The sequence below is a fragment of the Anopheles ziemanni genome, chromosome 3 (assembly GCF_943734765.1).
Source record: "Anopheles ziemanni chromosome 3, idAnoZiCoDA_A2_x.2, whole genome shotgun sequence".
In the NCBI taxonomy this organism is placed as follows: Eukaryota; Metazoa; Arthropoda; class Insecta; order Diptera; family Culicidae; genus Anopheles; species Anopheles ziemanni.
In genome coordinates this window covers 88,520,706-88,534,407 of record NC_080706.1, presented here as the reverse complement: position 1 = coordinate 88,534,407, position 13,702 = coordinate 88,520,706, and the positions used below count along the sequence as shown (strand labels likewise).

General features: G+C 46.6%; 4 protein-coding genes across 4 annotated transcripts; 1 reads left to right on the top strand and 3 right to left on the bottom strand.

Moving 5' to 3' along the window:
* Positions 1-615: 615 nt before the first annotated feature.
* On the bottom strand, positions 616-9,041 carry LOC131289192 (protein mahjong). The gene is made up of 7 exons (XM_058318400.1): positions 8,127-9,041; positions 6,828-7,967; positions 5,979-6,469; positions 4,754-5,910; positions 4,388-4,678; positions 3,323-3,968; positions 616-1,657 (listed from the first exon to the last, which is right to left on the bottom strand). Exons 1-7 carry the CDS (start codon positions 8,717-8,719, stop codon positions 1,434-1,436), a joined length of 4,542 nt encoding a protein of 1,513 aa, XP_058174383.1. The 5' UTR covers positions 8,720-9,041; the 3' UTR covers positions 616-1,433.
* Positions 9,042-9,773: 732 nt separating this feature from the next.
* On the bottom strand, positions 9,774-11,066 carry LOC131286563 (26S proteasome non-ATPase regulatory subunit 7). Its single transcript, XM_058315530.1, has 2 exons — positions 10,772-11,066; positions 9,774-10,688 (listed from the first exon to the last, which is right to left on the bottom strand). Exons 1-2 carry the CDS (start codon positions 10,941-10,943, stop codon positions 9,844-9,846), a joined length of 1,017 nt encoding a protein of 338 aa, XP_058171513.1. The 5' UTR covers positions 10,944-11,066; the 3' UTR covers positions 9,774-9,843.
* A 307-nt stretch (positions 11,067-11,373) lies between these two features.
* On the top strand, positions 11,374-12,270 carry LOC131286228 (small ribosomal subunit protein mS25). The gene is made up of 4 exons (XM_058315156.1): positions 11,374-11,645; positions 11,711-11,817; positions 11,882-11,969; positions 12,042-12,270. Exons 1-4 carry the CDS (start codon positions 11,509-11,511, stop codon positions 12,214-12,216), a joined length of 507 nt encoding a protein of 168 aa, XP_058171139.1. The 5' UTR covers positions 11,374-11,508; the 3' UTR covers positions 12,217-12,270.
* Positions 12,271-12,302: 32 nt separating this feature from the next.
* Positions 12,303-13,319, bottom strand: LOC131286227 (probable RNA-binding protein 18). The gene is made up of 4 exons (XM_058315155.1): positions 13,219-13,319; positions 13,097-13,155; positions 12,856-12,976; positions 12,303-12,791 (listed from the first exon to the last, which is right to left on the bottom strand). The coding sequence occupies exons 1-4, from the start codon at positions 13,231-13,233 to the stop codon at positions 12,381-12,383; spliced, it is 606 nt and encodes a 201-aa protein (XP_058171138.1). The 5' UTR covers positions 13,234-13,319; the 3' UTR covers positions 12,303-12,380.
* Positions 13,320-13,702: the final 383 nt, after the last annotated feature.

Sequence of the window (13,702 nt, the reverse complement as noted above, 5' to 3'; positions counted from 1 at the left end):
TTGCCAACCAAAATGTCACCACTTAGAGCTTGAGCATGACCCAACACGCCAAAACACCTATAAACCTGTGTCTATATTTTCCTGTTTCGTTTGTGACCAAAAAATCTTGTAATACAATAAAACAAAAGATTGTCACAAATGCTGCAAAGCATCTCACTAACAGCTCCACTGAACACATTGGTTGACACGCCAATCCGTCATAGCCCCGACCGACAGGGTACATGTCCGCATGACCCATAACAAGCGCATCCATTGGCAAAGCGACACAGAGAACACGAACTTAACGCTCCCATTAATTGTCGGTAATAGTTGTTCTTTGGAATCGGTACCGATCATTTTATAAAAGGCTCCGGTGGGCTGGACCCAGCATGTAAAGTAAAATATTGAGCAGAGATTGATGAGATTGAAATTCGGATGGCATACAACAGTTCAGCAATACGTGGTACAACCACCTAGACGATGACGAACAGTGGTTGCCGGAGGAACAGGCATAATGTTACGCTAGTCATATTTATCATTGTACGAATTTCTCAACATTTTCCATAACACATATTGGTTTCTGCTGCCTTCCGGGAAGAGAAAACCCGGATAGAATGAGAACAGGTTTAATTTATAGCATCCGCATCCGCATTTATTCTTTTAAAAATCCTACTTATAAATATAAAACATTACTTCGCGTTGATTGAAGCCTCGAATCGCGCTACTACTATAGCTCAACCCTACAATCTTCCGCAAGGCTCTGCAATAATGGACTGCTCCCGATGACCGCGATGCTTTCAGCGCTCGAGTGGCGTTTGTTAGTTTTGACGGTGGAAAGGAAAGTTGTACAATCCGCTTGTGGTTATAAATAATTCGATAGAAATATCATCGGCTGCATTATGCAATGGCCCGAAACAAACAAATAGTTCCTTATGTGTGGATACGAAAAGAAACAAGACATTTTTTTAGGGAGGGAAACACTCAAACAATATGCAGATGGAGTTGGATTAATTCGCATTCGAATGCCATGAAAATTGATATCGATTTTCATTTTTACTTTTTCAAATTAGATCTGAAATAAGATTAACTTAAGCTGACAAGCAACTTGGTCTATGCCAGCGCACGCTCCCCGATCCTCCATTTTGCGACAATACACATTACGCTACAATCTTCTCCATATTACTTGCTATCTCGGCAAGGCGTATTCGAAGTGATGCTCTGCAAATATTCTTATCCGCTGACTTCGAACAGTTGACGCAAGGCCTGATTAACAACCGAATGGTACAACACGGATGGAGCGAGGAGATTTAATGGCAGTCGCAAGCTAAGATGCGGTGTGCAGCTTCCCAAAGGCACAAGCCATTTCTGCAATATGCCACCGCTGGAGAAAGGGGATGGGCTTGTGGTGTAAAGGGTTTGTTCCAGCAGCTGTGTGTTTTGTTTTGTAACTTCGTTTAGCGCCTTTGAAAGCCTAAAAGAAAATCTTCTATATCCGATGCCGTCGTCCAGGACGAATCATCGGAATCATCACCACCACCGTCCTCATTCTCCTCATCATCGTCGTCATCGTCGTCGTCATCATCGTCTCCATCTTCATTGTTGTTATCACCATCGCCTTCCTCGTCGTCGTTATCCTCGTCGTCGTCTGCGTCATCATCGCTGTTCGATGCGGAAGAACCTGTTTGCAAAAGGTCATCATCATCATCATGTTCATCATCAACATCATCATCATCATCGTCTGCAATTTGGACGCGCAATTGACCGTCTTGTGGCACTAAGGGACGCCCGCGCCGTCGCCCTCGGCGCTGTCCGCCATTGTTTTCGCCTCTAACACTCCGGAAGACTGGAACGAATACGTGGGAAAGGGGGCGATGTTGTGGTTTTGTGTTTTCGTTAAGCATATATCGCAACAGCAAGAAAGAGTTGTACAGGAACATGTGAAACGTTTGCATTTTACACATGTACACTACCTAAGGCAGGCAAAACGCGAGTTTATTTTCTTCACAGGTGGTTGGAGGTTTTTGTGTTCATCACCATCACTTTTTAAAAGCCCAAAAAATGTATGTCTTGGTTGTTTAGGATAACTGAAAATGCAGGTACGAAAAGGTAAAAAATGTACAACAGAATTCATAAATCATTCATATTAATTACAACCCGGTTGACAGAATTTTAAATTGTTGCTGCTACCATGTAGTTCCAGCAAGAACGGCCGCAATCTGCCATTGAAAAACTTGCTGGAACTACATGGCAGCTGCAAAAAAATTAAATTTCTGTCAACCGGGAAGGTTCAAATGGCGGTTAAGGGTAAAAATTAAAAATAAACAACCAATGAAGTAAGCAAACCAAAAAAAAATTGGAAAATATTTCACATAAAATATAAACCTATCCGCGAATATTTACAAAAAAGCCATTTTTTCTTTTTTTTACCTGCCAAACGGTAACCATGGTGATTGCGAACTGGAAATCAAACCGCCGGTCAACGTACAAGAAACTTTGGAATTTATCATAATCACCAACCTCAATCAAATCAGATCAAAACGAAAGAAAAACAGAAGCGCTTAATTTCAACAAAAACTTTGTTAAAAGCTACTGCTTCCCTTAGAATCGATCCGAAAATGTAAATTGTATTACAGAATGTTAGATAAAATAAAAAGTTAGGGATATTCTTTTTGATCGATTTTGAGTAAGGGAAACAAAGCAGGAAAAAGAAATCAAAATTTCTCATCAAAACAAAGCAGCAACTACTAATAACAGGTGGAGTGGAGAGGGAAAAGAATCATGGAACGGGGGCGTGTGCCGACGATCTAATTATAACTGTGTGCGTTACAGCCTTCTCATCGGTACACGGGAACATGTTCATTGATTATTGGAATCTTCTCCGTCGAAGTCCGAACTGTGGCCGTCGATGCGTTAATAGCTGCATCTTTTTGCCAGTCGTAGCTTTAGAAATGGGATTCAGTGCACTCTTTCTAGCACACCGTTTTCTCAGCCATTTGATCGAACGCAGGTATCGTGTGCACTGAGAAAAGACTGTAAAATTATAGAGTGCTCAACCAATTGCATACCTTTGGGGGTGTTCTGAAATGCCTGCCAAATGGCTGAGAAAAGGGTGTGCTAGAAAGAGTGCACTGAATCCCATTGCTAAAGCTACGTTTGGCAAAAACGAGGCAGCTATTACCGCATCGACGGCCGCAATTTGGACTTCGACGGAGAAGATTCAATGATCATGTTTCCGTGTACCGAGGAGAAGGCTGTAATGCCGAAGCCATACGGCCATTTTGAGACGCCCACGGCTTAGGCATGTGGTAGTTACGCTGACATAGTGTCATAGTCGGCTACTTACCAACAGATTCCGTTTCCGATATGGAATTTTCATCCGAGTTCATCTCCTCTTCCTCATCATCCTGCTCGTCCTCGATCGGGCGCTTCCGGCCAACGCTGTAGATTCGCACCGTCGACTCCTGCACCGTGTTGTTGAAGCTGCCCGGGTTCTCCACGACCGCGATCTGGCTGCCGTATTCGTTGATCGCCAGGTCGTAGATGTTGCGCTTCACGTCGATCGTCGCGATGCTCGAGTAGTCGTAGCTGTCCAGCACCTTGAAGCTCGTCTCGTACGTACAGTTTTCCATATCCTCCGTGCTGTTCGTCTCCAGCCGGATGCCGTACAGGACGTTCTGGGGCGAAAACTTCACGTGCGACTGATCGAGCGGTAGCACCGTACGGAGCAGGTGGAACGTGCGCAGATCCCACACCTCCGTGTTGGACACGATCTCGAGCCCGTTCGGGTGAAACACGCCGGAGATGGTTTGGTTGAGCTTGTCGAACTTGTGGATCTCCTTGCCGGACGTCGCATCCCACAGGACGCCATCGGAAAGGATGAGCTCGTCGGTCGGGCAGAAAGTGGCCCGGTTTTTCGCGTACTGATTGCAGTTGACCGGCTCGAACTTCATTACCTTCTGACCCGTATTTATGTCGTAGATGGTTGCAACCTGTTGGAAACATTGGTACGTTACACCGAAGGTGAGCAAGAGATGAAAAATTATTAGTATCGGATGGACCATATTCCATCCATATTATCATCTCGAGTTTCGTTCAATTGGTTGGTCCGCTATCTACATTCAAATTCAGTCTAATATCTTAAGGTAGTTTGGTAGACAAATGATTTAGCTCAACAATTACTGAATCGATAACTACATTAATCGATGATGCGTTGGAAATTTTTCACCGGATTACCATAATCCGGAATGCTTGAACAAGAACACGTTGACATACTGTTGATCGCATCGATTAATAACTGCTGATGGTGCAACAATTATAATTATTGACAAATCAAATTCATAAATTCTATTCTATTGGCCATGAATTAAATAATTTGAAATCAACTCCGCAAGTTCTCGCCCCTTCTTACCTCATTAATCGTGGCCAGGACCTTATCCTGCGAGAGGTTCGCAAACTCCAGATAATCTTCCTCCTCCCAGTGGAGCTTCTGCGTGAACTGATTACCGTTGATGTCCCACAGTGCAGACATCGGGAACCGCCAGGCACCCGTCGTTAACAGCAGCCGACCATTCTTGCTACACTTCATGGACGTGATCGCCGACTCGTGGCAACTGTAGGAGGTCTCCGCGATCGGGTCGTTGACGTTGTATATGAAAACCTCGCCCGCTTGCGAACCGATGAACAGTTTGGTCCCGCAAGGCTGTGGTGAAAAGGCAGACAAGAAAAAATAATGAGATAGACACCTTCGGTTGTGGGGCAGAGTAAAGTGTCGTACCGTAAAATCACAGGTGGTAAAGCAATAATCTATCTCTTGCGGGCGGATGACACGCGACGAGTGGAAGGTAGAGTGCACCAGCCGACGGTCGAAGCGCCGCGACGCGTACCCGGTTTGTCGGCGGTAGAAGCGGGCGGCGAAGTTGTTGCTTATCCCGGACGACCGGTGGGGTCGCGGGTCGGGACACTTGTGCGGCTGGAACAGATCGAACGGCGGGCAGGTGGACATCGGGTTCTTGCACAGTGCGTGCTGGTTCGTGAGGTACTCGGTGATGATCGTGTGCAGCGTGATATTGTTGGTCGGCGGAGTAGGTTCCGCCGGGATCGCCTTCGCGTTGCTGGTCGCTAGGAGCAGGAAGTTCGTGGCGTCCGTGGCGGATATTTGCTTCTGAAGTGAGCGCTGTGAGGTCGTGCTGGATGCGGCAGATCGATTCGAGTCGGCCGTCAACGACGAGGAGGAGAAGGGCGTCGCGGAAAGCCCATTTCCAGCGACTGCCAGCGATGGGCCACTTTTTTTGATCAACTTTATCGGTGGAAGCTCTGCCGGTGAAGCTTCGATCTCGGGTGGAATCTCTGTGGCGCAGTTGACCATGTTGACTGTTGCCATATCCGTCTGACTGCCTTCCGTTCCGTTGGCGATGGGAACCGCCTGACTTGGCGTTTCTATACTCGTGGCCGCCAGTGCTGCCTGTAGATTTGCCTGCGCCGTGGAAACATTGAATGACGGATCTACCGTGCGGCTTCGGATACGCGATCGCTGAACGATACTGGTGTTTGGCGAGCGAAAGACAAATGGTGAATGCAATGCCACCGTCGAGCGTGACAGAGACGATCCTCCTTGGTGATTCTGGTGGTTTAGGGAATTCTGTTGCATCAACGACGCACTAAGGCCAGTTTCTTTCAGCAACTGGCTGGCCGTTTCAGTTAGCCCACGCGAAGCGAGATGCTGATAGATAAGCTGATACAACTGCTGATCGTTGAACTGAATGCGCGTTTGGGCGACCACGTTCGCCTTGTGGATGTCCGCCAGGGAGGTGTCCAGCTGATTGTTGAACGAGTCCGCCTTCCCCGAGACACGCTCCATCAGCTCGAGTGCGTACTTCTGGAACTGCACGTGCTCGACGCGCTTCTCCTGAAGAATAGGATCACGCATCAAACCTATGTTGAATGAGATGAGAAACTATTAGTAAAAAAAAATACGACTGAAACGGGGAAAAGCTACTCACTCTGCAACTGGCCATGAACGAACAGTGGCAGCTTTCCGACGATCTGTCGCACGGTGTCGGAGCGTGCCAGACCAGCCAGCGCACGGCACGCCATCCCACGGATGCAGTCCGCATCGGTGATCGGCGTTTTAACGCACATCAGTGCCAGCAGCACGATGATGCCGTTGTTCGAGCGAACGCTCTCCCACACCTTCTGGATCAGCTCTTCGGAGCTCTTGTTCGGCATGCGTTTCTTGGCGGACCCGTACCGCGCTAGAGACCCCCCCGGGCGGTGAATCGGCGCACAGACCAGGTGCACCAGGACGGCTAGGGCAGACTTCTGGACCTCGGCGTCGGCTACGATTTCTCCTTCCGCTGCACCGAGCACAATGTTCACTCCGGCCGCGGACGCCCCATCCGGGAACTTGACTCGCTCGGTGAACGTGTGATGGACGCGCGGTAATACGCAGCACACGTTCAGCACATCCAGTGCAAAACGTACCGTATCACCACTGAAAAGGTAAAATAAACAGGACGGCGTGTGTAAAACTTCCATATCTATCACCTCAAGATAAAAAAAAACCCACAGCATTTTCGATCCGAAATAATTTTAACAAGGGTATTGCTTTAACAGTACCTGAACCATGAGTTGGTTGACCAAATTACTCTGATTAAATAAGAATGATGAAATGAAATAAAATATCGGTTATATTCGGGTCAAAATGAGATATTACTAGCGCAAATCATTTTGTATTGCCAGCACGCCTGTCTCATTATAACTCCTTTATGCTTATATTCTAGCCGAACCACAAATCCTATTGATGATGTAAGTTTTGTCACGATTTCATCATAGTGAGAGAATAAACTTACCGTCCATTGTAGTTCCATTCGTAGGTTATGTAAACGACCCGTAGAAGCAAATTGATGCCGCCTAGCTTGAGCAGCTCATCTACCGGCGCCCAATGCGCCTTCATCGGCAGCAGCTCCTGCAAGGCCGTAATCTGTTGGCTGATTACCTCCGGAGTATTTTTGGCCGCCTTAAACACCGGCACCGCCATCACACCGGACGGTGCCTGCTGGCGCGTCACCTGCACGTACTTGTAGTAAAGATGGTTTTCGAAGTACTTCTTCAGCGCGACGCAAACGTGACGCACGACCTGACGCTCGGACGCCTCCTCGTCGTCGTTAATCTCGAACTCGTCCGAGTTGCTCAATATCGGCAGCACCGAGATGACGTTGTAAAGCTTGCGCAGCCCGTCCTGCTTGTCGAACTCGTCCAGGATCGTTTTGAACTGACAGCTCAGGCCGAAGAACATGGTCGCGTGGCAGCGGCCGGAATCGTGCGGGCAGGCGAGCAGCCAGAGCGCATAGGCCACCATCTCGGTGATGATATCGCGTGGCATCAAGCAAATGCGCTCCATCGCATCCTCGCAGTAGGCGAGGTAGTAGAAAGCAACGGAGACGCCCGTCGAGGCAAGGCTTGGCCGAGGTATTTTCAGCAGCCGCTCCAGCCCCCCGTTGGTGATGAACTCGATGGAAAACTTTTTGTGACACAGCAGCGATGCTAGGTACTTGAGCGCCTCGAACGCCAGGCAGGTGTCCTTCGAGTCGATGTCTTCGATGTAGCTGAAGATTAGCTGCATCACGTTGTGCTCGAATATGTGCGGCAGGAACTCCTGATACTCGCCCATCGGCGTCAGGTACCCCAGGATCAACATTTGGCTCGTTTCGGACGACACGGGATGGATGGGGATCATAAGCCGAGGTCCCGCACTGCGTCTCGGTTCTACTTCCGGCTCGGTAACTGCCGGCTGAGCCACCTCCGGCTGGTCCATCTCCGGATGGTCCACCTCCGGCTGCTCCACCTCCGGCTGGTCTACTTCCGACTGCCCTTCTTCACACATGGAATTTTCGGGTTGATTTTTCAACTCCGGACCAGCGGTATCTTCCTCCATTGGCTCCGCTTCGATCCGATTTGATTCTTCTGTTGGTGTAATCGGTTCGTTTTCCCTAATTGCCAAACGTAGATCTATCGCAGCAGGCATCTCATCCTCCTCCTCCTCCTCTTCCTCTTGCTCCGGTACTGCTTCGGGCCTATCCTGCTCTGGGGTAGCAACTACTCGTTCCATAACCTGTGGGGGCATAAACACTGACTGCTGCCCACGGTACTTAAACTGATGATGTAGCACACGTAACCGGTTCAACATTATCGGCATCAGCCGAACGTTCTGCTCCCGAAAGCTAACCGCTATGTCCTGTACCTCCATTGCCGCACCCAGCAACCCGGTGGCGTAACTTTTCAACGGTTCCTCGCTCGTTTCCGCCCAGTTGTAAAGGCGCCTAATTAGCTGGTTGTGTGTATTGTTATCGTGCTGGAAGACGGCAGCCGTGTCGAGACCCGGCATGATGACCAAAATCAACCGCGAGGCGGCCACATTCAGCGCGAATGAGCTCTGCTGTATCCGCTGGCGGGTGAAAAAGTTGTCTAGCATGTAGTCATTCACCAGCCGCGTCATGAAGGAGTCCTTGCGGAAGAGCGCCTTGAGCATCCGACCCAGCTCGCAATTCGGATCGGTGCGCGATGGATGTCGCTCGTCGAACGGATCCGGATCTTTCATTTTGTACGCTTCCGTTTCGGTCTCGAACATCTCCGCCAGCCGGGTTACCATCGGTTCCGGATCGTAGCCGGGTGTGGAATGTTGTTCCTCCCATTGTGCGAAGATGCGCGTTAGCTCGTTACCACTCGCTGCCTCCTGTGCCATCGTGTGCACGCTAACGTTAAAACACTTGCTACTAGATGACACACCACACAACTGTCCGTGCGTACATTACCAATCGAAAGCAGAAGTGCCCCGTACGACGTATGCCCGACGCTTTTCGAGAGCTTACGGTGACTTAACCTTTACCGTGTAGTCTGTGTCGGTTGCGATCTACCGATTTGACAAGTTGCTGCCGACACCAACAAATTTGTAAACACACGCGCCTGTCGACGGTGTTTACCTCCGCGCTCTGCTTAACCTCACTTTGACGTTTACCAAAACCGAACGGAATCTCACCGCTGAAATGTGGTAAAGAAAGCAAAATTTCGTGTTGTTCTCGGAAGGAATCGCCTGCTGCAAAGTAGAGAAAAAGACATCCGATCAATTCACAACGATATGCACGTACGGCGTACGGAACAACTACGATGCAAATGCTGCATCAGCATTCGTTGCGAAGCAAACGATAGCAAGTTCGATCCGGTACTGGAAAGTTCTCGTGCCCTTCGAATTGCTTTCCTATGCCAACTAACTTACCACCTGCCACAACGTTTGAGGATTTATCTTTTAAACGACGATTTTAATTAGTTTAAAGTATATAAATTTATCTTCAGCACGTACACAGCACTGAAAAAACGTTTCACCAGTGAGTAACACACGATGCTTAGCGCCTCATGGAATAGCGACGACTGACTTTTCTTCGGCTTGACTGACATTTGGACCCGAAGTGCAGGTTCATACACGTTTCGCGCGTGAAAGATACCGTTCAATCCAGCAGTCGCGGTTGCACGCGTGCATTTGTGTTGTTCACTTTTCTTAAAATCCACGCAAAGATTTGGTTATCGGTTTAACGCATTTCATTTCGCATTTGGATAAGAGTTAAACTTACGAAACAAAGAATGCAATTACAATGCCTGAAGGAACAACCGAATTCTGTCGAACATCGGCTAACAGCAGCCCCGGGCTGCTGTGACCAAATATTTCATGCTGCTTTGAAATATTTCATTTGCGCAACTGATCTTTCATGTTCGATAAAAACCAAAAACTGAACTATCAGTACTTATATTTCATTTATTTTGTTACCAAAGAAATAATGACATTCCTTAAACTGAGAATACATCATTGTAACATTACTTTTTCTTTTCATCTTTGCCTTTCTCCGCTTTCACATCTTCCTTCTTCGCATCCTTCTCATTTTCCTTCTTATTTTTGTCCTTATCCGATCCCGCTTCCTTATTTTCCTGTGCTTTCTTGTCCTTAGCATCATCGTTCTTTTTGCCCTCTTCGGCGTCGCGATTCGTGAGCTTATTATTGATAAGATTATGCAGCGCAATGATCGACCGTACCAATGATGCAAGATACACCACAAGCATCTGATCGTTCGTTTTCACGTACAGCGTATCGGTAAAGTTTTCCTGCGTTATATCGGGCAGCAGGTTCAATATATCCTGCAGCTGGTACACAATTTGATGATTTATCGGAAGCTGACCGTTGCCAACCTTGAGAAGATAGTTTTTGATATCCCGTAGTTGGGCATTCAGTCCCTTCAGGCCCAGCAGTTGGTTAGTTATCTTCTGCGACAGACTGCCAACAGTGGTATCCTTGATGTCACGCAGCAGGTGCTCCACACCGACTTCCTCCGCCTCCTCGGCACCGATTTCGCTGGGGACGTGCTCGAACGTCTTCGACGTGGGAGATCCGTCGTCGTGCACTTCTTCCACCGCAATGTACGCCTCGGTGGGGAGTCCCAGGTCCTTCGGTTTCGCATCAATGATCACCAGCACCGAGTTCGGACAGTAGCGCCGGATCAGCTCGTTGATGGCAATATCGTTCTGACAAAGTTTCGGCCCCGTGTGATACCAGCCAACGACACGCTCACGGGCGTTCACCTTCTTGAACATACCGTACATGTTCTCCAGATAGTCGTGGTCAAGGAACCAAACAGATTTGTCTTTGTCATCTTCGTCGAAGGGAACTGAAAAAAACGTAGCAAAAACGACAAGGGTACAAATTACCGCATTTCAACCCCATGGAGCACAAGAAAATAGCCAAAGTTACCTGCAAAACTGTTCGACACATCCAAAACACCTTTAGCACGCCAGCAACCGAGCAGTACACCAACAACGCGTTTCTGATTGCCAATCTTACCCATCCGATTAAAATGATCCACCACGCTGAGCAACACCAGCGGGTGCACAATTACTTTAGTGGTGCTAAGTTCGGAAGGCATAATGTAAGTTTGGATATTAAATACGAATAGAACCGACTGCTACGATACTACAAATATTGCAGTGAGAGAATGAATCTTGTTTCTGGATTTCGGTGAATGACAAAACAAGTTTTACTTTTGACGTTGCCGTCGGCTTTTTCCAAGGGTACGAAGGAAGAGGTGTTTCCGTTCAAAATGTGTCGCTTGACTGTCAAGCCAAATTCAACATGGCGAATTGGCGGAAGCAAAATGTGATGAAAAGTTGCTTCAATTGCATTTTGCAGTTACTCAAAATTATTTGAGAAGCGTAAAACTGTTTTAAGAATTTTTTTCTAGCATTGAACTTCAAATGGTTTGATTTGCCAATGACATTTGTTAGCTAAATCATTAACATACACCTTCTAATTCACTTCTTCGGCAATCGAAACGTCAAATTATCTTTTCCAAAACATTTGATCCCGTATTTGAACCGCGGTGTGGTTCTTACGCAAAGTGCTAAAAATTCATTTTTATTTTGTAAACCACCACTCGATTTTCGAAGTAATTTGTTCAAAGATTGCTACTTTGTATACCTGAACTATTCGAAATGCCGTTTATGAAAGGAAAGGCTCCGATACGGAGGACATTGCAATACCTAAATGCCGGCCAGTTGATGCTCAAGGATAAAGTAAAAATTTTCAGCGTAAACTACAACACCTACGGCGATCATCACGAAGGGGCTAGGTAAATCTATTGACCGGCGACGCATCCCGCGTAAAACAAACTACAGTTGATAATTTCTATTGCAGGGATTTTGTGTTTTGGAACATTCCCCAGATACAGTACAAAAATCCTAAGGTGCAGGTAGTCACATTTAAAAACATGACCCCGTCTCCGTTTATTCGTTGCTACTTTGGTAAGTTTCGTTATATGTTTTGAGAGTTTCTAAGAAACTTACACTATCTCCTATTTTTTTGTAGAAAATGGAAAACAAATGCTTATCGATGTAGATAGCAAAAATAGGCAAGAAATTCTGCAGCATCTCAAGGTAGTGGTGGGAAAGTCTGAGTAAGTACATGCATACCAAACACACTTAATCCATTTTTGCTGAAACTCATTTATAATCGTTTTATGGTATAGGGAGCTTTTGAAAGCCGAAGCTAAACTGGCAGAAAAACAAGACAACCCCGCGAACTTTGGCGTTGGCTGTATGAAGCATTGCATTTGTGAAATTCCTGGACAACTGCCCTGTCCCGGGGTAGTTCCTGTGCCAAAACACATGCGTGGAAAATATAAGTACCAGATGAAGGAATAATATGGCCCCGTTGATGCTCAGGGATTACCCGAATAGAAGAATAAAATGCTTAGTTTGACGATTAATTCATGTCTATTTATTTTTGTTTCTAGTTCAATCGTAGCGGTGTTAAAATTATAAAAGTAAATCTATGAGTATTCGTTAAATAATTCACGTCGTTCATTCTATTTGTGCCGATTGGGATGTCGGTATGGCCCACCTCGTGATCCCCCGCGGCCACCCGCATGATGAGAACGTTTCATCTTCATTGGATCAGTCCTCTGTGGTTGATTGATGTTGTACTGGTAGCGCTCAATAATGGGCCTTTCGGCGGTGGTTGATTTGTTGATGATCAGGTCGTCCGATCTGCTTTCCAGCATTTTCAGCTTAGCTTCCAGGGCCTGTATTTTCGTCTGTTGGCTTAGCGGCCCATTTGCGCCTCCTTTGGAACCTCCGGCAAGGCAAGGTATTTCTAGCTTTGGCTTCGATTTGTCCGTATCGTCGCGGTTCACATGCTTAGCCCATCGAACCACGATCGTTTTTTCACCGACCACCTTTCCATCCAACCTGCGCAGTGCAGATTCTGAGTCTTTGTGCTGAAAAATGATAAGACGAATTAAGTATTTGTTCAATAGCAAGCGCACGCTCTTCGATACTTACATTTTCATACGTGACGAACGCATAACCTCTGGGGTATCCTGCTAGCGGTCCGGAGCGATGAAACAGCATGTCGAACTTTTCAATTGTGCCGTATTTTTGCACGATTTTCAGTAGTTGATACCGATTGGTGGCAAATCGGAAAGAAGCACGAAAAACGGTTAATCGGGGTTTGTTCGTCTAAGGGTGGTTTGCAGTTACTGCAGATCACCACCATCAAGCACAAAGAAGCAACTTTACTTACTCGGTGATACGGCTGTCCAGGTTTCCCAACCAAAGCCTTCTGTCGTCCTGCGATGCGAACTGGAACATAAAACGCATTATTCAGTGGAAACTTGTAAACTAGAATGTGATTCTCTCACAAACCTCAACACGATCCATTTTGGACAACAGAAAAATATGGAACTACACCAGATTGCAGTTTGTTTTCAGGTTTTTCAGCACAAGCACAAATTTGTTTTCACGAAGGAGCAAATGCAAACAACTGACATTATGTTGACAAGCAAACATTGCAAGGTACAAGGTGGGTCCTAAGAAAGGTGAGATAAACGGTCTCGTAGTGGCAACCATATTGAAATTTATTTTTGACAATCGTTTTTGGTTTAGTTTATCTATAAAAGAACTCAACAACGATGCTTACTATGATAATATGATCTTCTTCTTTTATTTTGCGAGCCATGGTACCATAATATGATAACCATCAACTACGATAATATGGTGCAAGGCAATCGAGTGCAACTGTTAGTTTTTCCGCATTCTACGAACTATTTGGACAAAAAGTAGCTGAACACAGTATAAACAACATGTTCCTCACTATTGAAAATAACAAAAACTTTGGAAAAGAACAAAA